Source organism: Seriola aureovittata, chromosome 10, assembly GCF_021018895.1.
Source record: "Seriola aureovittata isolate HTS-2021-v1 ecotype China chromosome 10, ASM2101889v1, whole genome shotgun sequence".
NCBI lineage: Eukaryota > Metazoa > Chordata > Actinopteri > Carangiformes > Carangidae > Seriola > Seriola aureovittata.
The window spans coordinates 10,031,484-10,056,185 of NC_079373.1; the positions used below are offsets into that span (position 1 = coordinate 10,031,484).

Consider the following 24,702-nt stretch of genomic DNA (forward strand, 5'->3'; position numbering starts at 1 on the left):
ATGGCCTAAAGATGGTTGTGTATGTGGGGAAATGCAAATCTGACCATACAAGGGTTAGTTGTTTGGAAAGATGAAAAGAGATAGGTAGAAAGAAAAAGGGAGAGAGAAATTAAGAGGAAGACAGTTCAGGAAAGATGAGATGAAAGAAAAGTAAACAAAGAGAAAAAAAAACTGTACTGTACTGTACTTTCCCACAGTCTGTCCACTCACCACTGTTGTAAGGCTGCCAGAGTCTGAAGCGGGTGGCATTGGTCTGAGCGCTGGCTGGCAGTGGCAGGTGGAGGAACAGAGTGTCTGTGGAAGCTGGAAAGTAAAACTCATCCAACAGCAGCCAGCTGATGCCTCCATTCACTGAGTACTGCAGCAGTACGGAGTGGGAGCGCTCTGGGACACCTACAAAAGCACCAAAGATGAAGCATTACACCAATACTTGAAAAAAAAAAACCACAATCTTAAACATTGTCACATAAAAATACAGCTATACAAAGAAGATAAAAAAAAGAGTTATATAGGACCTTTAGTGATGAATTTGAAGGAGAACTGGATATAGAGAGTGTTTGTGCAGTCCAGATCCCTTGACACTATCATTCGCAGACCATCCTGCAAACAGATTGTTGGTCATTGATCTAGAGATTTCAAGCAGTGATTTAACAGAATTATTATTGTTCTTGATGTTCTTTGCATAATGGGTAGGACCCCTACCCCTTTGAAGATAAGGGCAGTGCCAGATTTAAGAGGCTCTCCACTCAGAGTTCCCCTCTCTGCTCCATACACCTCAGGCCAGGTCTCCTGCTGCAGGTTCTCATTAAAGTCCTCTCTCAGTACAGATGGCAAAGGTGCCAAAGGCACGCAGTGTGCCCCTCCATAACCCTTGTCACACCTGTGTGAGAAAGGGAGAAAAAGTAATGGTAAGTAACATTAACATGTAAGCAGAAAATAAATGTAAATATGACCAAGGGTTAAAATTCATCTTTTGTGCATAAAAGAGAGTTTTACTTACACACAATGTCCGTTGTCACACAGACCATGTCCAGAGCACATCCAGGGGCATCCAGGGGCAAGTAACACGTTATCTAGAGCCCATCCTTCTGCCCCTGGGGTGAAGTGGGTCTGGATCCATCGGAACCGAGTTCTGGGGGAACTGAGGGATTCAACAGCAAGTTACAAAGATGAGCAGGTTGAGGAGTTTCTGCACTTTGAGCAAACACTGCCCACTGATTTTGGGTATAGAAGTTCAAAAACACATACTTAGCAGCACTGGGCAGGTAGACGGTGATCCTTCTCCAGTGTTTGTACTGGGTTGACGTATAGATGGAACTCTGAGTATAACCAGCACAGCCGATAGCTGGGGGCACACACTCTGGCGTGATGAGAGACCAGTGACGACCACAGTCTGTGGAGTACTCCAGCCGCACGCCATGGGAGAAGGAAGTGGACTTACTACATCCCATACTCAGCTCAAACTGCAGGAATGATGAGCCTGACACTTCAAAGTCCCAGCTCTCTGCATACCTTGGCTTCTCTGTATATACAGTGTGAAGGCAACATTACATTTGTAGGCATTTACTATAACCTGATTATCATATTATAATTAATGTCATTCTCTATATATATACATTGTTTAATTTCCACATCAATGCTACACAAAATATAAAGTGTTCACCAAAAACACAAAGTTAATACAAGTCCAAATGCAAATGCAAATATGGCCTTGAATGAATACTGTTGAGTTATGTGTGAAATATGTGCATGTTTCAGCACATATGAGAAAAGCCTCCGAGTCAGACAATCATTACTGTATGTGTTCATAGAGGCACACGGGAGCTTTATGTTTATAGATGTGTTGCCAAATTGCTCTTGCTTTGCACACTTAATGAATGGGCCCAGTTGTAATGTAATATTTGTGCAAAGTAAATCTGCTCACAGCTTGATGCAGGCATAAATAAGAGGCAGGATGTTCAATCAGGTTTGCTCTCATTAATAATGCAGGACCCACTGCACCACAGTAAATGGGCGATTCAATTTCAGTCTGTTGTGTGTGTAATACTGTGATGTCCCCGTACAACCACTTATGTGGTTTGTTTGAGTGTGAGTGTGTGGGAATACACAGTATGTGTGTGTGGTATATCAGATGTGTCTAAGCATGTATATGTATGTATATATATATATATATATATATATATATTACCTTTTTTCCCATCATGCAAAATCAACTGAGCTGTCCTGCTGTTTTGAGGTAACATCCCGCTTTGCATTCATTCACTTCAGCACATTCAGCTGCTCACTACAAATGCAGCAGATTCACTTAAGCAGTCAGGTGTTAAGTGTCTTACTTAGGGACCACTTGACAGTGATTGTTGAGGGAGTGTCGAGTTACTCCTTTACTTCCCGTGCACACAATGTACTTGCCATTCTCGGAGTTAAAAATGACAATCCTGTAGCCTTAAGCCCTTGTCTCCAAGTGTCTGTGTTTATGAACAGTAATGTGTTTGTGTGACTCACTATCAATGGCCTCAGAGTTGAAGGTAAGTGCTGTGTCCAGAGACAAACAGTCCACAGTCACCTCTCCACCCTGAATGCGGTACCAGTTGTGTCTCAGAGGGGTTGTGCCATCAAACTTGTCATGAAAACCTGTTCTGGAGCTGTCATTCATACCAATCAAGACATCATCCAGAGCCCACTGGGCAGAGTGTTTCCCTACAAGGATGGAGAGAAAGAAGCAAAAATGAAAACAAAATTAAAGCTGTGATATCAAAGAGAAACAGTAATATCATATTTTAAAATTATTTTTTATGTACTTTTCTGTGGTATTGTGCACCCTAATCGTGCACTTACCCTGCTGTGGCTGCCACCACCGAAATACTGTGTAGGGGGTTTTAGCTGCAGGTGGCAGCTCAATGGTCACCACTTGGGGCTCCAGGAAGGAACTAAAGTCAAGCTCCCTTAGGAACTGCCACTGGACACCATTGTTGGTAGAAAACTGGACAATGACACCTACAATTACAGAAAGAAGAGCAGGGTAGATAGCACTTTTAGTTGGGAATGAATTTTTCATAGGTACGGATACAGAACAGAGCAGAGTTAGCTGGAAGTAAAAAGAGACAACAGAATCAAATGCAATAGAATCAAATAACAGTCCAGAAATCCTGATTATTACAGACAAGCGGTTTAAAAGGCTGGCAGGGTTTTATCTGACGTTGCAGAAACGGACTCAGACTGAGCCTTCAGCGCTGCTGCAGGCTAGAGATCCACAATCCGCTGACTGATGAAAAGAACAGAACAGACAACGCTAGACTTTGATTCTTCATTAGAAAAAACACTGACGATGACGATCAGATTTGTAGCTACACAACCTTGGCTGGATCACAAGGCTGATCAAAGACACAGAGTGAGAAGGAACAGACGGAAACAAGCCAGATCGGATGTGGAGCCGCTCTCTCCAGATTGCGATGTTAAGGAACAGCCACATGAATGCAGCAGAGGGCCTCAGTACAATAATGCAGTACAAATAATTACCTTCATTGCGGGAGCGAGGCCTGGTGCATGTGGGTCCCAAACTCTTGCTGCCAATGCGGATGTAGAATTGGACCAACCTGCATGTAAACATTAATAACTAAATTTCAGTTTAAACATTAAACAAACATGCAGCAATTTATCTGGTGCCCAGTGCTTACTGATGAGAGATTTATAGTTGTGAATTCCACTCACCGTGTGTTGGTAGTGTCTAGAGGCACTGTGCGTGCTTCTCTCCTTCCAGGGCTACTGAGGTAAAGGGCCTTGCCCTCACCAATGATACCACAGCCCCCTCCAATTTGTCCTCCACTTAGGCTCTGCCAAAGAGGGCTCAGCTTCCCCTCAAAGCCTTCAGTCAGCTCTGTGGGACTGGCTACAGATGGTACACAACTATCCTGCTCCACTATGGAAAAAAATAAGGAATCATAAGGTGAAACATAAAGACACATGAAAACATTTCTTTCAATTTCATCCCTTTTTCTTTTTCTTCCCTTGGTCCTTGTACCTGTGTATCCCATATCACAGAAACAGACACCAGAGATGCAATCTCCATGTCCCCCACAGTGGTTTGGACAAGGCTCAGAGATGTAGACCCCATCCAAGGAAAAAGGTGGAGCATCTCTGTACACACTGCTCTCCTGGAACCAACGAAAGCGGGTTTTACTGGGAAAAACAGAGGAAGAATATTAGGGAATGAGAGAGATACAGCAGACACTTAAACTCCGCTATTCAGCTACTGGTAAAAATGTTCTGTCTAAAATTGAATTCAAAATTTCCAAAAAAAAAAAAACACTTTGCAGATCCAATTGCATACTTGTTACCATAGCTACCTGGCTGCAACATTGCGTGGTATGACCACAGTGACCCTGGTCCATTGTTCATAGTCTCCAGTGTTGTAGACAGTGGGCTCTCTAAGTTCACGACCGCTGCCCTCACACACCCCTACCCCTGGGGTTCCTGGGTAACAGCCCTCTCTCACCAGGGCCCAAGTGCGACCGGCATCATGGGAGTACTGCAGCAGGACTGGGGCAGAAGCACTGAACTCTGACTCACATCCTATGTTCAACTGGTGTGGGAAACAGTGAAAAGAAAATGAAAGAACAATTTAATTCTGGTCGAATAGTACTGTGTGCCTATTTCCCAAAGTGGCACTTTTCAAATCCCCTGTCCCTTTCTAGTTTTTACACTTTCCATGTGCGCACCTTAAACTGAAGGGTGTAGCCAGGACGCAGGGCCAGGTCCCTTGTGACAGCGACCCTATCCCCATCAGAGCGCCCAAACACCATGGCAGAGGGCGTTGGGGCACAGAAGCTGTTGTTGCTTTCCCTCTCCATACCTTCATTGCCCAGCATCAGCCACACACTCATTTGGTTCAGAGGGTAGTCGAAAGCTGGCTTCTCATAAAAGTTCTGTAGAGACACAAGGCAGACAAGTTTAGTGAAGTGGTTTGTGTTAACAGGTACCAGTGTCTGTTAGCTGAACATATTTCTCAGATGATAAATGGATACGCTTCTGCAAAGATTCAGGATTTTATAGATGTTCTATCTCAGTTTGGCTGACACTTTCCATTACAACAAAAGAAGTAATATCTCAAGATGAAGCTGAAGCTGCTGCACAAGGTCAGAGCACAAATTACAAGTTACAGGAAAAACCCGTCAGACTGATCCCTGACCTGTGGTAGAGTAGGGTTGGCCATGGGGATGATGTGTTTCTCCCTCTCTGACAAAATTATGACATCATCAATTGCCCATTGGTCATAGCCCTCCCCAGAGTGAAGAGGCTGCCACCAGCGAAACCTTGTGGAGGGTGTCTTAGAGGCCAAGGGAAGCTCATAGTGGACAAAGCTGAGAGTGGTACAAGAGACAGGTTAGTGACAGTTCTCCTGCAAAATATACAATCATCCCAAACACATCTGATACCCTTTGTGAAAATGTGAAATATCAACCTTCCCCCTTTCTTCTTCCCCAGGTTTCTCACCGTGGTTTGGTGAAGTCAGTGAAGTACATCTCAGCAATGAGACCCCAGCTGATTCCTCCATCATTGCTGTACTGCAGCAGCACTCCTTCCTCCCTGCTGTCCGCCTGGTTACACTCTGCCCAGTCTCCACCCACCCGCAGGTAGAACTGCACAAACTCTGCCCATTCAGTGTCTAGGTCCCAGCTCACCAGCTGCCTCAGCCCAGCCTGACAACAACACACATGTACATTAGTGCATATTAAGTAGATGATAACAACTGACCTGCGGGACATACTGAACCATGGGTTGGAGGAGATGTTCCAGTTGTACTTTATCTTGGCCAATATCCAATGATCTTTGATCGATGTTCTTTGTATTTTTTTGGCAATACATTCTTTAAATGGAAATTTTGTGTTGCCAATTAGACTAATATTTCTGCGTTTGCTAGCATACTCAAATAAATGATCCTGCCACAAGTAAGAGAAGCTATTTTCTGGTAACAGCTGCAACAACTACATCGATGTGTATCAATTTAAAAAAGTGATGAGGCTGGTACAACATATGAGAGGTGCGCAGCTGTCTGGATACTTCCATCCAATCAGATTAAATAAAATCTAGAAGTTTTCAGGATAGAGGTAATTCAGAGGTCAGAAGTCAGCAGTTTTTGGCATTAAAATCTAGGAAGTAATCAGAGAATTCCTACAGCCGCCAAGTTTGCAGAATCCTCTAAATTGGTTATTTTAAAAACACAAAAATATTTTTACATCTGGAGCTGGATTTGCACCAAGACACAATGATAGCATCCATGTGCCTAATTTCTTTCTTCCGAGTAAGGTCAGAAGTTTATGAAAAAATATGAAAGAGTAAAAAATGCTGCAAACTAGCAATTTTAAGAAATTGTGCCTAGATCCACAGCTGGATCTGGATTCAAACTAAAAATACCCTGATGACTAACAAGAAGACAAAGGATCAAAAACATAGTGTTCTTAAAGACGACAAGTCTAGTTGTTCTACCTTGCTGAAGTACAGGGACGATCCAGACGAGACCACTCCACAGCCCATGTCAGGGGTGACCACCTCTCCACCAATCACCTCTTGCCATGTGGCCAGCAGTGCATCCTGGGACTCAAAGTCAGAGAGTACACTGGAGGAAAGGGGGGAGGAGGGCTGGCAGTCTGTCCCTGAGAAGCCGTCGTCACACCTACGAGAGAATACAGTGGCATAACTTCTTATTTGTGCTCTGGGTTCATCTATGATTTAATATGGAGCCCGCAAACATCCATCGAAAGATATTTATGGGCCTCCATTGCTGAGTGATATTGAAAAAGTAATAAAGAACAACCTCAGGAAGTTTAATGTTTGTGTGAGTGCGTGTGAAGGCTGACCTGCAGTGTCCATGGTCACACCAGCCATGTCCATGGCACATGTTTGGACACTGCTGGCCAATGTAGATGTCATCCAGGGCCCACTCATCCTGCTCTCCATAGTAGTTCTGGATCCAACGGAACCGTGTAGCACTGGACCTGAACACAGGTGGGACACACACACACACACACACACACACACACACACACACACACACACACACACACACACACACACACACACACACACACACACACACACGCACACAAATTATTAACCTACATCCACACTATAGATGCTGTTGATACGTCATACAGTAAATGGAAGAAAACTGCTATATTGTAACTGACAATTACAATTGATAAAAAAAGTAACATAATGTTAAAAATACATTACATAATCTCAGAAATCAAATGACTGACAGTGATTGCTAGCATATCGACCACATCATCATGTTATATTCAGTAATCTACTTCTCTACTAGGGATAGAGATTTGTGGATTTAATGTTCCACCAGGTTAAGATAAACCCTATCACATGTGTGTATGTGTGTTTTCCTATGTTTGTGTGTATGTGTGTGTGAGAGTGTGGGTTTTGCGGTTGTGTATGTGTGTCTATGTGTATGAATGTCAGAGAGAGGGCAATATCACCGTGACATCATCTCTGTTAAAGGTAGGCTGTGGATGTGAATGCGTGTGCAGTATTGGTACATGTTTGTGTTGGCTGTTTACTGCACATGTACAGAAATGAGAAATGGCAGTAGAAGCGAAGATAGTCAGGTATATATTAAGCGTTATATAGCAGGGGGCATTTTTGGTCTGCTGCTTCGGTGACCTATATCATCTCAGACTACCTCCTGATTATATAGAGCTAGCCACGACTGTTTTATTATCATTTACTGCCATGACCCTACGACCTCTCATCACACAGTGCAGGAGATTAGATCACCTTTATTTAGGAGCTGGGGAGTAGAATGAAATGGAGGTGGAGGTCACAGTGCTCAGTGTGGAAGGTTTATGTGATTATTTGTGTTGATATATGTGTGAGCTAGAGCTTTAACAGAACATGTATTCCTCACAAAGTGTCTGCTACGAAGTGTCTGGTTCAGGTGTGCTTGCTCTTTAAACTGAATAATTGCAGTCTTGTTAGTCTAATATATAATAATTACAGTCTTTGTATTGGCACAGGCAGAACACAAATGTAACAGTGCGAGTGGTGTATTAGTGTATCAGTAGCTGTGAGAAAAGCCATGCTGGTCAGATTAGCCCAGCTCATACACCTAGTATCAATGTAATGGCAGATCCAGACGTGAAGCGAGAGCTGGAGGAACCTCTCATATCGTTTAGATCCCCTGTTTGGTTGCACTATTTTCCATTAAATTTTCCAATTGCTTAGCATTAGGTAAGCAGTAGTGAACCGAACAGAAAATGTGTGTCAACATTTTTGCGCCCAGGTCACAAAACATTATGTCTAAGAAAATTGTTATATTTAAACACATTTATGACTGAAACACCCAAGTGAGTCTGGCTAAGAGACAGACCAGAACTCAAACACTTTTCTTCACAACCACTGTACTATTCCTTCAAGTGTGCATATTTTACAGTTACACAGAAACAAAGCCTTTTGTTTTCTTTTACATTACATACCAGATGTAAATGACCCATGAACCACTTTTTAGTGTTTTTAGTAGCGCTCTGTGCCTCTGTGCATGAGAGAGAGAGTGAGTGCATAAAGCATTTTGCATCATAGGAATACAAGAATAGTCAGCACGCGTTAAAAGCCTGGTGTGATGTTTTCTCTGGAAAAATGTTGTGCAATGTTAATCACTGTGAACTGCTTTTAAGCAAAGCCTGCTGATTTCTTTCTCTGATTTTTCAGTACAAGTTTGATGTGGGATAGCTTATGTGCCCGTTGTTGTGTATAAGGAATGTATGTTTATATGTGGATATGCAGCCACTAATAGTAATGTGCGGATGCTTTGTAGTATCATCTTTTGCTTTATGTTCTAAGATCAGAGAACATATTATCCCAAAGGGTGCTTTGAGAATCTTTTCTTCCGTGTTTATTGTACAGAAGTGCAATACTTACCATGTCTTTTGAGGCAGAGACAGAGTGATGCGTCTCCAGTCTTTGAACTCTGATGGGTGGTAGACACTAGGAGCTGTGAACTCCGAGCAGCTTGGCATGCCGGGCAGACAGGCCTAGGTCAAGAAAATGAGGGGTTTAATTACAGTACACTTAAGCTTTGCTAAATGTTGATTGCTCAAAATTCTTAAATAACTTTTTTTAATCTATGATTGTGGATTGTAGCAAAGTTCTTCAAAAACAGCATGATATACTGCAGACACCCTAATGCTTTATTAGCCCCACAGTAGATGCATATAAAAGGATAATTCAGGATTACAGCATCTCTGACCTTAAACTCTGGAAGACAAGCAAGGATTAACAGTACAGGACATTCACTGAGTTGCATTCTGCACTTGCCAGATGACTGCATTTTCATGCACATGGGAGAATTACAGAAAATTCACTGATGGAGGACTCATTACACCTTATTCAATTCCAAAGGCAATAAAAATCTTGGCAGATACTTTGGTGCCTTATGAATATTTATGAGCCAGTTGTGATCACAGAAAGTCTTTGTTGAATCATGGGAAGATAATCTGCTTGCTGATTCAAGTATTGTCATGTATTTGCTAATAGTAGGATGATAAAAAGTAATTGCGATAATTTCTCATCTGAAACAAAGTGCTACATTTAAGGACTCTCATTATTTACACATTATTTCTGAGGCTGTAATGGGCAAATCAATATTCATGATCATGAATAAATGATAAGTTTCCTTCTCTCTCTCCAGGATGACTTCTACAAGTTTTAGTAATAAACAAAGGTGTGAGTCAGGCTGTTGAAACAAAAGAGGTTGGATGTTAACAATCACTTAACGAGAGGGGAACAAAGGCAAATACATTTCACGTTCCTTACCTCTTTGACCAGGTGCCAGGTGAGGCCGTGATTGGTGGAGAACTCCAGGCGGACCTGCGTGTCAATGTGAGGGGACGGCTCGCGGCCACAGCCCATGACCAGTGAGAACTGCAGACTGTAAGAGGCTCCGATCTGCATTGACTGAGTTTCCACATAACGAATACTGGAGCCAGGGCTGGGCTCACCAGAGAAACTGGAGTTCAACAGGGAACATATCATATGTCAGGTGCTGTAGTACACGGCATTAAAGCCACCATGTGTAGAATTTTCATATGGTTTGAGCATCTGTCAAATTATTCTAATGGACTAAACTTTTGCTTGTCCAGTAAAAACTGGAGGAGTCTATGTGCTGCTTTCAACCCATTCTTTTCTGTAACACCGGATTGGGTTTGGCATGACCACTGGATTACACATAGTGGCTTTAAATAGACTAAGCAATGATAAAGGATTGCAAATTACTCCTATATGTAGTAACTAAGAACTACCACAATACCAAATTACTTAATGATGATCCAACCCAGTAGACACTCTTTAAAAGAATCAAAAACAAGTGTATCCAAATACCATTCATATAATGACTAATACATTATCTCTATCAGAGCATTAGGTCTACTACCTGAGTGTCCAGTCGTGCTGGCAATAGGGCTGGACATGGCCGAGATAGAAACCAAGACTCTGGGTAACATCTAGTACATTGCTGAAGTCCAGACTTATGGTGTTGAACAACACAGAGGTCATGCTGATTTCATCCAGGGCCCACACATCGTGACCACGGCCTGAGTGGTACGGCTGCCACCAGCGAAACTGTACGCCAAACTTCCGAGCACCGGGCGGGAGTTCCACCGACACAATCCTGTTTGGAGGAAAGAAATTATTAAACTGAACTTTATTGACACTTAATGGAAAGTTTGCTATGTGTGTGCCATTGTCACAGTTGCACAAATGTAAGAACAGCGAGATACATTTGGGGACAGCTTTCATAATGCCAATCAATGGAATTAATCACACAGGCTGACTGAACTGTGACTCAGACCGACATAGTCAAGGTCTGCTGTTTGTGAGTAATGTACATTTGGACAATCTTAAATAGATCCTCACACAATGCAGATGGACTGTATTACAGAGACTTATAACTACAGCATTATCATCATACTTTATCATAACCTACTAAGACCTTTTTCCTCTTTGTCTTTGCTGTTTTTGTACAAACATACATGTTGATACAGTAAGAACCTGCACTTGCACCTTGCACCAGATAGTTGAGTAGAACTTGTTCCTATCTCTCTGACCCCTGCTGGCCTTCCAAGTGCTGATGAAGAGCTCTGAGACTTGGCATGCACAGCTGGAAGCCAGCCCACTTTGTCTTCATTATACACAAAGATGGCACTACCTGACTCAATGGGTCCCAGTGGCTTACACCTCCAGTATACCATTAGCAGTGCAAATGTGTGTGTTAATGGACTCATAGTGTCTCTACGGTATCATAAGAATACAAGCTTATGCACACACACATCACACGCATACACACTAAGCACAGCAGGTACCTTGGCTCATGGAAGCCTTGGTAAGCATAGTGCTGCAGCAGCGTCCAGGTAATGCCGTTGTCCGAGGAGTAATGCAGCAGAACTCCCTCTCCTGGCTGGTCTGGAGCAGGACATGAGCTCAAGGTGCTGCGACTGCCCAGCCGAAGAGTGAACTGTAGGTACCTGCAGAGAATCAAAAGAATTAAAGCAAGTGTAAGAGAATTGGAGCGGCAGTCGAGACAGACAGAGTGTGCAAAAAGGAAATGACACGTAGAGAGAGAAAAGACCAGGGTGATAAATGAGAAGAAAAAGTAAGGTGACCAAGAGTGTGTTCAGGAAGGAGAGTTGAGAGAGAGGGGTAAAAGGGTAGATAAACAGACAGTCATGCAGAACGAAGAGGTGGGAGGGAGGTGGCAGGATGATGGATGAGATGATTAAACGAATGAGGACAAAATTAGATGAGAGGAGGAAGAGGGAAAGAAAGAATAAGAATAAGAGAGAGTGTGAATGAGAGTCAGAGTTCACATCCATGCATTCGTGTAAACTGTACATACTCCTAATGTAGCATGAGCTTATGTATTCGTCTAGGTTTTGGCAGACATATTATCGTCTATACTAATGTAATATTTATTGTAATTTCTATCATCCGTCTCAGGCTGCCAGTCACCCCCCAGCTCTCTCTGTCCTTGGCTTAGCTTTGCTTTCATTAGCGGTGCAGTTTCCTCTTTCAGGCAGCTGTTCACTCAATCAGCCAGGAAACTGGCATTAAATATGGCCATCAGGTGGCACACTGAGAGCCGCAACAGGCATAATCAATCTAACACAGATGCCATATCTAACGCCATCGTTCCCTCTCTATCTTTCTCTCTCACATTTTTATTCTCTGCTTTCATCTCTGCTCTCATCTGCAGTCCTCCCCATGATCATAATCCATCTACCAGAAAGGAACAGAGAGGATTGACAAAGTAGGAGAGTGGAAAGCTGACTGGCAGGAACATTTGCAGACATAACATCTATCAGACCTAAGGAAACCTAATGAAGACAAGCCACGCTTACAAAGTAAAAAATATATATCTACTGATGGCAAAATCGGCAAAGTTTATTTTAGTTTTTACAAAAATTATGATCCTGTTCTTCATCAGCACTTCCATTACCTGGCCTGGGAACTGTCCAATGGAGCAGTGACCAAGTGCCTTCTGCTGTCCCTGTTGAAGACCAGAGCCTTGCCACTGGCCAGCACCCCGCAGCCAAAGCTGACCTCAGCTCCACGGAGAGAAGAGAAGCTGTGGTAGGAGGAGAGGCGTGGGCTGGAGAAACCCTCTGACAGGAAAGCTGGGAAGGTCTGGGAGGCGAGCTCACAGGCTGGACCACTGAAGCCCGGGTCACATCTGGGAGACGGAGAGAGAGAGAGGAGAGGAGAGGAGAGGAGAGGGGAGGAGAGGCGAGGAGAGGAGAGGAGAGGAGAGGAGAGGAGAGGAGAGGGGAGGAGAGGAGAGGAGAGAGAGATATGAGACATTAAAAAGAGTGAAGGATATAATGACAAAAAGTAGACAGAGATAATGAAAATCCATTAATAAATCATAACCATAATACAATTTGATTAATTTTGAATGGTGATTGGTGCTGCAAGGCATTAGGTAGATAATGAGCAGACTCATTTTGAAAGGGAGACACTGGATTTATTTGGTTTAATAAAAAGCACATCCTCACTTGCAGCCGGTTCGGGAACAATGTCCTCGCCCAGAGCAGAAACGAAGACAGGCTGGACCACTATAAACTGAAAAGCAATAAATGAATAGAAATAAATTACCTTTTACAGCAAAAACAATATTTTTTATGTATGGTTGAGCTATAATAATCTTTTTGTGACCCTAAATACAGTTTGTATTATCTCACTAGAATAAACAGCAAAGATATTACAGGCAGAAGATATTACATCTGGACAAGGACAAGGGAGACAATGGTGAACCAACCTCGTGCAGCTATACACATGTAACCTTCAGTAATTTCTATTGGCACCTTATACTGTGCATCAATACTGCACCAGAGTTTGTATAACTGATATCAAGATGTTGATCAATGGTGATTTATTGCTTATGTTATTGCGTAATTTGTAATTCTAGAATTTGACAGTTTCACATTGGTGTGTAAACTGCACTGGAATATGTGACAATAAAAACCTTGAGCCTCGGACAATATAAAAACCTAGAAATATGTATAGTTCTAACCATTGTCTATGGCCCACATGTTGCCTGATCCAGTGCCAGACTGCTTCCAGCGAAACCGTGTAGTCTCTGTCAGGGCAGCATTGGGAAGAGGGATAGAGATTCTTGTCCACCTGGAGAGGCGCAACAAGGTATGTTAATATAAACACCCAGTACATTCACAGTGATACACAAACAGCGGTGCACACAAATACAAATGTGCTTTCTTATTCATACCCGCTGTAGTTGTCAGAGGAGTAGATGGTGCTGTGAGGTAGATGGGGTCCGGCACAGAGCTCTGGCAGACACTCAGTGTGAAGCAGAGACCAGGTGCGACCGTGATTGGTGGAGAACTCCAGACTGACGCTAATGAAAAGGAACAAAGAACATCTTATCTCACATCTTAATAACAGAATATGATTTTCACCCTAAAGCTGTGTAAAATCACTGAACTACTCGAAACTCAGAATAGGTTAAAAAAAAAGGATTCTAATTATGTCTTCTGAGAATCTGTTGTAATGTCTGTCCCTTTACCTCTCCTACTCTTTTATTAAAACTGCACTCAGATGGCTGCTTGAAACTTGACGTCTTACGGGTACATACCTCGGTCAAACGAGTTCAGCTTCCCCTAGATGCTGCAGTTCTGAAGCATTATGCCCTTCAGTTTTTGTGTGTAACACTTACCATTCTTAAAACCAAAATAACTGAGTGAATCTAGGATGTCTCACTTGGGGTGTGGCGATCTCTTTTGTTGCAGGCCATTTTTGTGATTATCACTAAAAAAGTGGCCATATTTTCACATAGAAACACTGCCTAACCTAGTTTTAAAGTGTGTCACACCTGTTGGCAGGCTGGTAGGAGCCACAGCCTAGGTTGATGGAGAACTGAGCAACATGTGTGTGCGTGCCAGGCAGAACAGGGAGCAGCTGCATGAAGTCCACGGCCCATACGTGACGTTTGGCACCCCCATGTGACCACTGCTCCAGGCAGAACTGGGTGACTGGTGTTTGCAGCTCAGTGGGCAGTGCCACCGATACCACTGCAGGAGTCTGAAAGAGGAGAAATGAATGTTAGAATGAATAGATAAGACCAGAGTGAAGATGCTAATTAGAGCTGCAACTATCATTTTTTCATTTTTATGATTTCATGATTTATGATCTGCTCATTATTTACTTAATTACTGGATTAATTGTTTGGTTTATAAAATGTCAGAAAATAGCGACAATCACAATTTTCCCTAAGTTCCAGATGATGTATTTGAGTTGCTTCATTTGTTTTTAAAACCAAACAATATTCAGTTTACTATGACATAAGAGGAAGAAAAGCAGGACATCCTCACAGATACTGGAACAAGTAAGAAACAGAATCATGGAGTGACTGTTCAAAAGTTCAAACATACTTCAGACACAATCAAAAGCTATTTCAAAATTTAGATTCTTAATTAATTCTACTAATCTGAACAATACTGCTGCTGTGATCCAGAGCATGCAGTCAAAAAACAGGGCTTGGTAAAACACCTAAAACCTACCAACAGAACATGCTGACACTGCTGACACAAAATTAGAACATTTCATTTGGAAGGATAGTTGCACTAGAAATTCAAAATTGTGACTGTATTGATACCAGTTTACTGGCACTTCAGGTTAATTAACTGTAAGGTTTGTAAATATGGTGCGTATGTCTCACCCTGTAAGAGGAGTATGGAAGGGTGTCGAGTGTCACAGGTTCCCTCCTGCCTTGAGACCTCCCAAACAGAATTACATCGTTCTCATGGGACTCTCCCGGATCACAGTTGCCACCGCCTAAACACAAATACACCTCATTATGCTTATGTAATGTAAAACACATGACGAGGGCACCATAAAATAGAGACCATCACACAGCAATGTACTACTATAAGTGAAGCTACTGTTGCTCACTTTTTCTTAATCCAAATAAATGACTAAATATGATGGATGGGGGATTTCCATACCCATGGTAAAGTAGAAGCGGAGGTTTCCATAAGACGTGGTGTCGAGGTAGGGGGTGCACACCCACCTCCGGCCCTCCTTTTCAAAAACTAGGGCTGAGCCCGACTCAATCTCTCCACACTGGGTCCCGTAGACAGCTCCCTCTATGTCCCAGCTGGATACAAAGCAGACAGGGAGGGTCGGTTTAGTAAAGAAAATACGTTTCTCAAATGCATTCAAATGTATGTACATCTATGATGTAAATGTGTTCTATGCTCATTTCCCACATCACTTACTGTCTCACAGTACATTTTCATCATTGCCCAATATTAAAAATGTCTTCATCATTATGTGCCTCTGGTATTTAATAATACCTGAAAATGTAGGATAATGGTGTCCTGAATGATTTGCCAACCACCATTACTCTCTTCTCTTTTTATTATTGCACATGCCTGTAAATGATCTCAGTAACTTTGGAATTTTAATCTCATATTGAGTTTTTGAGGTGGCTTTGTAACAGACAGAAATGGCCCCTTGGCTAACTTTGGTGCATTTATAGCTATGTTTATTAACGTGCACTGTCCCTGTTAAATAAACCCATAAATAAAAATGGAATTAGGCAGTATTTCAAGAACATTAATAACTCTACACAAAAAGCAACTCAAGCATTCATGCCACATGATGTATTACTCTTCAATAACTCATTAGTAGTGCATATTTTTCACAGTCAGATGGTAGTTTAAAAGTACAATTAATTTAATTTTTAAGAGAAAGTAAGTAAATAACAATCTAGTGTGCATATATGATGTACAGTTAAACAAACACAAAGCAGAGGAGCTACATTCATTGTAAATTTTAAGCACTTAACCACAGCCAAATATTATCTCCAAATGAGACTTCATTGAAATAATAGTAGACGGTAACACAAGTTATAGGATACCAACACTTATGTATACAGATTGCCTCTTTTACGCAACATCTCCCTCAGGAGATCACGGTATTACTGAAGTTAGGAAACATTTGCCATAATTCACATCTTACCGATCAACAAACATACAATGCCAGGAGTGCTGCATAAATCACCTGAAAGAGGACTTACACATGAAGAACACACACACACACACACACACACACACACACACACACACACACACACACACACACACACACATGCAGACACACACTTCTGCTCAGTGGAGAGAGGATCCTCATTAGCACTGACAGAAGTTAGCTCAGTGTGTCAGCCCTCTCCTGCATTCTTCTGCCCCTCCCTCATTCTCTTTCTTCCCCCTTTCCTTTCCCCCTCTTCCTCTCTACTCTCTGTCATGTGGTGTAAAGGCTGGTGTGTCTCTGTCACAGCCAGTGTTGGGTTAAATGACACAGTGGAGTGTGGCATCACCAGAAAAACTTTTCCTGCCTGCTTCACACATGTGTCAGTCCGTGACACCTGAAGGGTGAGAGCAAGCATGCGGTGTGCCATGCTAGCATGCTGGCATGCTGCAGGAAGGTGCGAGGGTGCAGACTGGCTGTAGAAACACGCTCCTGTTTGAGGTCCTTCTCATTAATGGAAAAATGTACCGACAGACTAGGTGCATGGGGCCTGTTAATTACTCTCTGGCAGCAACACTATCTATCATCTCTCTCTACCTCTCGCAGTGCTTTTCACAGCGTTTCCTTGCTTTCTGCTGTGTACTTTGTCTTTGTGTGTGTGTTTGCCTGCGTGTGTGTGCGTCTCACTCTGAACAGATGGACTGCTGTCTTTGTAGCAGTCAGAGGCATGGCATTCACCTGTGTAAGCTTGACTGAAACTTGTTCAACACGCTGCATGTCGTGTGCTTGACATATGACAAGTGACAGGTGTCAAAGAACATGCATATGTAAACACAGAGAGAAATATCAGGGCACTGATATCCTACCAAAATTCTCCCTCTCTATTAGCTCTCTTTTTCCCAGCAAATATTTAGCCCGCTGCTAAACTTTTTCATCCAAACTGACCATGCATTCATTAAGGTTCATTTTTTAATTTTTTTAATTATTCTTTTTTTCTTTTTTTTTTTTCTTTATTTTGCTTTAGATTAGTTTAAGATTACATTATATTAGCTTAATTGCTATCGACTGAACTCCCCTTTGATGTCAGGTCAGCTGAGTCAGTGTCACATTTTGAAAAGCTTTTAAAAACTGTATAGTATTACTCCAGTGGTTTTTGCAGTTTGTATTATATTCAGATTTAATTGCATAGTTTGATCTTCCCTTGTAAATTGTTTTGTTGCACTTTTAAGGCAATGTATTTTAATGTGCACTTGTGAAGCACTTTTGACTGACACTGTAAATCGGATGATTCAGGCAGCTGGGCGGGAGATTAAATGTGATCATTATCTTGACTTACTTTGATGGTGGGCTCTCGAAGTCTTCTTCCCAGTAGCTCCTTCCCTCTTCCCTGTGCAGATCAATGTCTCTGGTGGAGGCAAAGCTGTGGCCAGCTCCCTCGCCGCCATGGAAATACAGAGCATTGCCCTCGGACTGACAGGCATGCTGGTCAGTAAGAACACAGGCGTTAACACATGGTTTCATGTAAATAAATATTTGTATCAATATGAGCAAATGCTGTAGTTCTGCCCTCAGGTTTAAAACATCCATTCCACTTCTCATTCATATAACAGTTTATTGGGCTTTCTACCACATTTCTAACCACAGTGCTACCTTAATGGTAGCTCCAGGGAAGAAGAGCCAGTTAGCTGTGTCTGGGGGGTCCAAATTGTCCTCCATGAGCGGGGCTCTGTGAGCAGCATTCACCAGCAGCACATTGTCCAGCCCCCAGCAGGACTCATAGCCTTCGGGGCCTTGGGGGGCCTCCTGAGACCAGCGGATACGAACACCATCAGCCTTGGAGTGATGTGGCAGGGGAAGAAGGTGGATGACGGTGCTGCTGTTGGTAGGGGCTCTAGGAGAGAGAAAAAAAAACAAAAGAGAGTCTTGGTCAGTGTGTGAGTGGTGGCTGTATTTATGTATTAACATGAAAATGATCATTATCATCAATCATTAAAATGAGACTGAAATAGTCAAATATGGAGAGGCGCTACATTCCTTCATGATGGAGTGAAACTGAGAGAGAACACCAGGTTTGGCAATATGTCACACTCTATGAGTTGGTTTCTGTGTTTATAGGAAAACATAACATGCACTAAGAAACAGCCAAATATTATAGTTAGAAGAAAGTATCAGCACATTATGCGTCTGTCAGAGCTGACAAAGCAGAGAGAGGCAGGGATAGAGGGATGAAAAACGGGGGATCATCCAGACACAAACAGGAGAGGAATGACAAATTGAGAGGGGGAGGTGTGAATGAGGGAAAAAAAGAGAGGGTGGGTGTTCATAACAGATGGAACGACTGTGCGATGGATAAGGAAGACGAGGAGAGAGAGACCTGATCTTCTCCAGTGTGATCCAGTCATCTGAGGTGTTGGCGTTACCACTTAGGCTGTATGACACAGTGATGTTGGGGTCTGAGTAACTGAACCGGCAGGAGCCTGAACCTGGAGAATAAAAACACACATAGAGGACAGACTTACAGTATATGACTGCTACGACAGCTTAATAATATGTCAGCTAGTTTCCTTTTTTCATCAACTGAATTTCATCAGCAGGGCAATGATCCTCTATATGCCCCAAGGAGCAGCCAGGCACAGCATGGTGGCTTCTTCTGACTAATGGCCCCCACATTCCCTCCCTTAGCCAAGTGGAAAATTGTATCTAAATGGTGTCATAGTGGAACTAAGTGATCAGCAGCTTAACAGGGCTGAGAGAAGTAGAAGTAGGAGTCGATATGGAAGGGGTTGAGCAGAGGTGATCAGGGGAGAAGTGCTGATGTAGGACTAGAGACTGTACAGTCAGCTGCAGCTAAATACTGTTGGTGCATCTCTGTATGTGTGTGAATATTCTTGGCCATGTGAAGAGGTTATGTGGGATTTTTGCACTTTAAATATGTGGGTTTGTGTGGGTGCTATGGGAGCAGGCGGGGTCAAAGGTTGCTAATGGAGGAAGCAGGCAAGCCCCCATGTCCCCATCTTTACTCTCTCCTCCCCTGCCCCCCCCTTCCTCCCACACTGCCTCACAGTGTGTCTCGTCGGTGTCCTGCCGTGATGCTCCATCCCCACTGAATACATCCGTGCATTAACCTACCACCACTTCATTGTACTGCTCTACTGAACTGCTCCATACACAACACTACTGCAACACAAACTCATATTAATGACCTGCAAAGCGCAGCCAGACACAACGAGAGAGGGAAAGAGAAATACAGGAGAGGGGCGAAGGCGAGAGGGGTTGTTGATACGGTATGTACTCCTGTTTCCACCCAGTCACGTTCCCATGAGAACTGGCAGATGCATGTAATGGACATGAAAAATACAACACCTCTAAAAACTCTGCCATGGCCTTCTGGGTGTCTTTCCAGAATACTGTAAATCATTTATTATTGTGATAGGAGGAGAGGGGAGAGAGGAGAAAGACAGAGACAGAGAGAGAGAGCTAGAGAGAGAGAGAGAGAGAGAGTATGAAACACAGAAACATCCTGTCTACCAGTTGGTTTACTGACATATAACAGGGCAAAAGATGCTTGTTTCAAGAGGATGACAAAGGCATCTGTTGTGCTGGCTGGCGAAGACAGTTGCACGCAGGGCTAAGATATTTTAACAGGGTAAAAAACTTCTCATACATGAGTCTGTTATACAAAATCTGCCTTAATGCAGTTATTGTTTGCATTGCATGTGGAGATTTAATACTCACCCAGAGCAAACTGCAGGACTGAGGCTGTGCTGGTGTTGAGAGGAACAGTGGTCTGGGGAAAATACACAAGGCAGTTTAGGATGTCACCAATAAATAATCAATCTAGTTTAAGTTGTGAAGCAATATCAGCTAATGAAGAATGTCCACTGTGATTTGATGCACTAAAGTAGTTACGTGCTGTTAATGTAACAACAAGCTGAACAGTGTTTATTCACTGGCGTTTTATGGCTGATATATTTTTTTCTGTTGCAACTGTAACCACATCTAACAATGATGTCAAGTGTTTTCAACCTTTCTGGAGACATCACTGTAGAAAGGTCAGAACATCAGCCACTGGAGAGTAGTACGACATTTTCATCTGGTGTTACTCTTTAAATGGCAAGTTGGTGGAGCATTTTTCCTCAATAGAATAAAACCATTAATGGGCTGTAGATAATCTTTTTTATATCTGTTGCTGTGTGCTTGTCTGTGACAATATATATGTGTGTGTGTGTGTGTGTGTGTGTGTGTGTGTGTGTGTGTGTGTGTGTGTGAGTGTGAGTGAGAGAGAGCGAGAGAGAGAGAGAGAGAGAGAAAAGCATAGATATACTGTGCGTGCATGAATGTGCGTTCTGATTGTTGTTGCTGTTGTATTGGCGAAAATCTGTGTGTAAACATTTCTGTGTTTCTGGATGTGCATGCTTGTTGCACTTGACAGAAGAGCTGCCAGGCAGCGGCATCAAACATTTGGAACAGTGACAGACAAAGCAAATGCTTATCACAGAAGTAAATAGAATCATGAGGCACTAAACACTTCTCTGTTGCTGACTGGCTTTCATCTCGTACAGCAGAATAAACAGTTTGAAATCAACTTTATAAAGATAGAAAGAAGGCATGTATAGGTTTGATAAGCAGTTATCAGTGTATGTGTGTGTGTCTGCATGATGTGTGTGTGTGTGTGCCACAGGGCACGTCAGGCAGTATCCTGATACTACTGTACTTTACTGTAACAGGATCATCATATGATAGTCAGTCCTGTGTGCTGCCTTTGGTTTCCCTATCACTTTTAAATATTGCACCACGCTTGCTTTTCATCAACATCTGTTTCCTGCAGCAAGTGGGAAAAGTTAGTTTTGGCTAAAACTGCTGGTGAAAAACTCATAAACGCCATTGAGTTAAAGTTGGCAGATGACAGAAAGAGAACTGTGAAATCATAAAACACATACAGTTACTTGTCTACATGTGCAAGAAGCACAGTTCCTTGATTTCAACACATCTTAAGCTGGACAAAGTCAGCATGTATGTTTTGGATTTTTGACTAATATTTCACCATGTAAATGAAACATACAGTCCTAAATTTCAAAATGTAATATTGGTTCGACAGTTATGTATTATTCATTTTATTTTGGAATCTATATAAACCATGAGAGCAACAAAACCACAACCAGACATCACGTCCTTGGTCAGAAGAGGTGTGATTACATCTAGTAAACAGTAATTTGCTGTAGTTGTGGTTGTGGCCACTGAGTGGTTGGTTTGAACATATGGTCAATGGGCTATAAAATGTACAGTGGTCGCAGTGTGGTCAAACATGGCAGTTACCAGCTCTCGTTCTCCGAAGGGCTCACAGAAAGTGACCGCTCTGCCATGCATCAGTACACCACACTGCTCTCCCACATCACAGTTACTGCACTCAGACCTGAGAGGAGAGGAGAGGAGAGGAGAGGAGAGAAGAGAAGAGAAGAGAAGAGGAGAGGAGAGGAGAGGAGAGGAAAGAAGAGAAGAGAGGAGAAGAGAAGAGGAGAGGAGAGGAGAGGAGAGGAGAGGAGAGGAGAGGAGAGGAGAGGAGAGGAGAGGAGAGAAGAGAAGAGAAGAGGAGAGGAGAGGAGAGGAGAGGAGAGGAAAGAAGAGAAGAGAGGAGAAGAGAAGAGGAGAGGAGAGAGAGGAGAGGAGAGAAGAGAAGAAGAGAAGAGAAGAGAAGAGAAGAGAAGAGAAGAGAAGAGAAGAGAAGAGAAGATTAGAGAAGAGAAGAGAAGAGAAGAGATTATTAGAAGTTATAACAAAAAGCATCAAGGGACAGTGCTGAGGATTGCACCCTAAGATTACAAGAAGAGTTGTAACCTTTTTACCTACCAGATGCTGGGGTCCAGCTCTCCTTGGAGGTTGGAGTCAAAGTCGTCACGCAGCACAGCATGTTTACCATGGAGCTCCACTATTCACACACATACACCATATGCTCGCAGTTAGCACAATCTGTGTGATAACTGGTCTTTTTATGCTGTAATTACCTTTGTGATTATATTATTAAAAGGAAATAATTAACAGCGTGAAATGAAATGCTGACTCACCAAGGCTAGGTCTCAATGGGGACTCAGTTGGAGCTGGAACAGAGAAGAAGAGAGTAGAAATTGTCAGTCACATCTTGAATGCTTGAATGTACCGGTATAGTTTGATGTCAGTGTCAGCCCTAATGCCAGACCTGGGTCTTACTTACAGGCTGTTACTGATTATGGGCAGATTGAGGGCTGTAGAAGTGTGTGAACATTCATGTTAATATGTGAACAAAAGGAAATGTACAAACTACTGAGGCTTTTCATATCTTTGCAGTGTGCTATATAGTCAGTAACTACAGGGATATGGTCCCATTCTTAAATCATCTCTGAATGAAACAAACTTTCCCTGTGTCCTGGCCGGTCACATCTGCAGTCTCCTGGCTGCTGATGTTAATTCCTTTCAGTAATGAAAGACTGGGCGGCCATGATTAACGGTTCAATGCCAATTAACCGCCATCCTCCCCACGGGCGCTTGTGTGCTGTAATCTGTGGCCACTGCCTAGCTAACACACTCAACCATCAATCTCTCCCATGGGATACACAGCTCTGAGAAGTGGAGGGAGGTGAATGGAGGGGGGGTAGTGAGTGTTAAGACTAAATTAATCAAACATGGGTATTAAAAAGAAAACACTGGCCTCACTTTCTAGTTAAATTACTTAGAACATTCTGTAGAATACAGTCTGCATCCACATTTTAGAAACCTGCCATTAAGTTTTTGTGCTTCCAAAGATGGAGGGAGTAGAGAAAAGTAAGCTTGAGGATGTAATAAATCAACCTGAGGTATTTTTGATAGATTAGTTTTGAAGAAACAATTTATTAGCTGGTACACATTGGTAACATGAAAGGTGTGACAAATTGCACCATCTGACTGATGCAATGGACTACACTCAAAAAAAGAAAAAAGAATGTTGCATCAGGTGATCCTCGGGCTCTTGAACTTTGTTGTGATATTTCAGATCTGGCCACTGAGAACATTAAATAGAATGAAGTTTGTATACTGTTGTTTTATCTTGTACATTTACACAATGTTCCCTATTACAGAATTTAAGTTGAACCTTATTCTGCCATCAGTCACTGCTGAGCAGCACAGTGGTTTGACCTTAGTGAACATGTCACCCGTCAGTCCCTTTGAGCCTCTTTACTCTGCTTTGGTAGGTGGGGTGTTTTACGAAAAGCCTTACTCCAGACTGAAGAGAAGGATAATCTGCCACAGTATTCTCCATCCAGGATGAGCCTGCCCACCTGATAAGACACACTAAGATAACACAGTCCAAAGTTTCATTTTGAGTTACCGAAGACTTTCTTTCAAACCTTACAGCAGTTTTAAAATTTCTTCCAAGAGAGGGGCTTACATTTGAGAGAGCCCACCTAAAACCTCCTCATAGACAACAGAACCTGAATCAAGAGAGGAGGGATTATCGAAAAAAGGTTTCTTACTATCGTAATGGCTCTGCAAATGTCTATACTTTGAGCTCAAGCTTCAATTTCATTAGCTGCCCTCGTTTTTTCCCATTGGATCCAAATTCTGGGCTCTTAGAAATGGATTTACTATTCACAGACTGGTGGTAAAGTTTCTTGCTGACTGTTGAAGTTGGAGTCTTAGCGGCCTGTGTGACAGAGCTGGACGGTTCAGTGGCTGCGACTGTTGCTGCTGCTCTGGTGGACCCTGACGCTCAACTCCATGGCTGTGGCGCAGGCTCGACGATGAAGCCCATTAAAAGCAGATCAAAGGGCCGTCTTCCTCCCTCTCCATCTCTCTTGCACTCTCCCTTCCTCCCACTCTAATCCTCCAATGTTTGCTGATTCAAAACATCAATCCCAGCATGTGTAACTCTCTCATGATTCTTGCAGTTTATTCTTATTAAGCTATAATAAAAAGAAAATAAAGCATACAGTTGTATGCTCAGTTTACATGACCATGTGTTCATATGACAAATTCAACCTGAAACGAGCTTGTACTAAAACTCGATTCCTGGTAATCCACCTTCTCAAACTCACATGCAGCAATAAATGCCTGGTTGATATTCTGTTCTCTACAGTCTTCTCCCATCTCTCTCTTAAACAAACCCTTCTAAATCGCTCTCAGTCTTTCTAGTGAGGCCATTTGGCTGGA

General features: G+C 42.6%; 1 protein-coding gene across 4 annotated transcripts in view; it reads right to left on the reverse strand.

The window, feature by feature from the left end:
- reln (reelin) overlaps window positions 1-24,702 on the reverse strand; it is a 92,673-nt gene that overhangs the window by 15,717 nt on the left and 52,254 nt on the right. For all 4 annotated transcript variants that reach the window (XM_056386800.1, XM_056386798.1, XM_056386799.1 and 1 more), the window contains exons 5-38: window positions 22,605-22,637; window positions 22,390-22,468; window positions 21,859-21,955; window positions 20,278-20,329; window positions 18,917-19,025; window positions 18,193-18,433; window positions 17,879-18,024; window positions 15,516-15,667; window positions 15,230-15,345; window positions 14,384-14,592; window positions 13,781-13,909; window positions 13,568-13,677; window positions 13,050-13,116; window positions 12,494-12,727; window positions 11,361-11,522; window positions 10,433-10,669; window positions 9,817-10,009; window positions 8,923-9,035; window positions 6,855-6,992; window positions 6,484-6,670; window positions 5,491-5,696; window positions 5,186-5,357; window positions 4,716-4,922; window positions 4,344-4,579; window positions 4,019-4,176; window positions 3,709-3,916; window positions 3,517-3,593; window positions 2,836-2,994; window positions 2,503-2,697; window positions 1,249-1,522; window positions 1,001-1,141; window positions 703-880; window positions 516-600; window positions 211-393 (exon numbers count right to left, since the gene is read on the reverse strand). In XM_056386800.1, coding sequence (XP_056242775.1) covers window positions 211-393; window positions 516-600; window positions 703-880; window positions 1,001-1,141; window positions 1,249-1,522; window positions 2,503-2,697; window positions 2,836-2,994; window positions 3,517-3,593; window positions 3,709-3,916; window positions 4,019-4,176; window positions 4,344-4,579; window positions 4,716-4,922; window positions 5,186-5,357; window positions 5,491-5,696; window positions 6,484-6,670; window positions 6,855-6,992; window positions 8,923-9,035; window positions 9,817-10,009; window positions 10,433-10,669; window positions 11,361-11,522; window positions 12,494-12,727; window positions 13,050-13,116; window positions 13,568-13,677; window positions 13,781-13,909; window positions 14,384-14,592; window positions 15,230-15,345; window positions 15,516-15,667; window positions 17,879-18,024; window positions 18,193-18,433; window positions 18,917-19,025; window positions 20,278-20,329; window positions 21,859-21,955; window positions 22,390-22,468; window positions 22,605-22,637 — 5,283 coding nt within the window. The remainder of the gene's footprint in view (window positions 1-210; window positions 394-515; window positions 601-702; window positions 881-1,000; window positions 1,142-1,248; window positions 1,523-2,502; window positions 2,698-2,835; window positions 2,995-3,516; window positions 3,594-3,708; window positions 3,917-4,018; window positions 4,177-4,343; window positions 4,580-4,715; window positions 4,923-5,185; window positions 5,358-5,490; window positions 5,697-6,483; window positions 6,671-6,854; window positions 6,993-8,922; window positions 9,036-9,816; window positions 10,010-10,432; window positions 10,670-11,360; window positions 11,523-12,493; window positions 12,728-13,049; window positions 13,117-13,567; window positions 13,678-13,780; window positions 13,910-14,383; window positions 14,593-15,229; window positions 15,346-15,515; window positions 15,668-17,878; window positions 18,025-18,192; window positions 18,434-18,916; window positions 19,026-20,277; window positions 20,330-21,858; window positions 21,956-22,389; window positions 22,469-22,604; window positions 22,638-24,702) is intronic.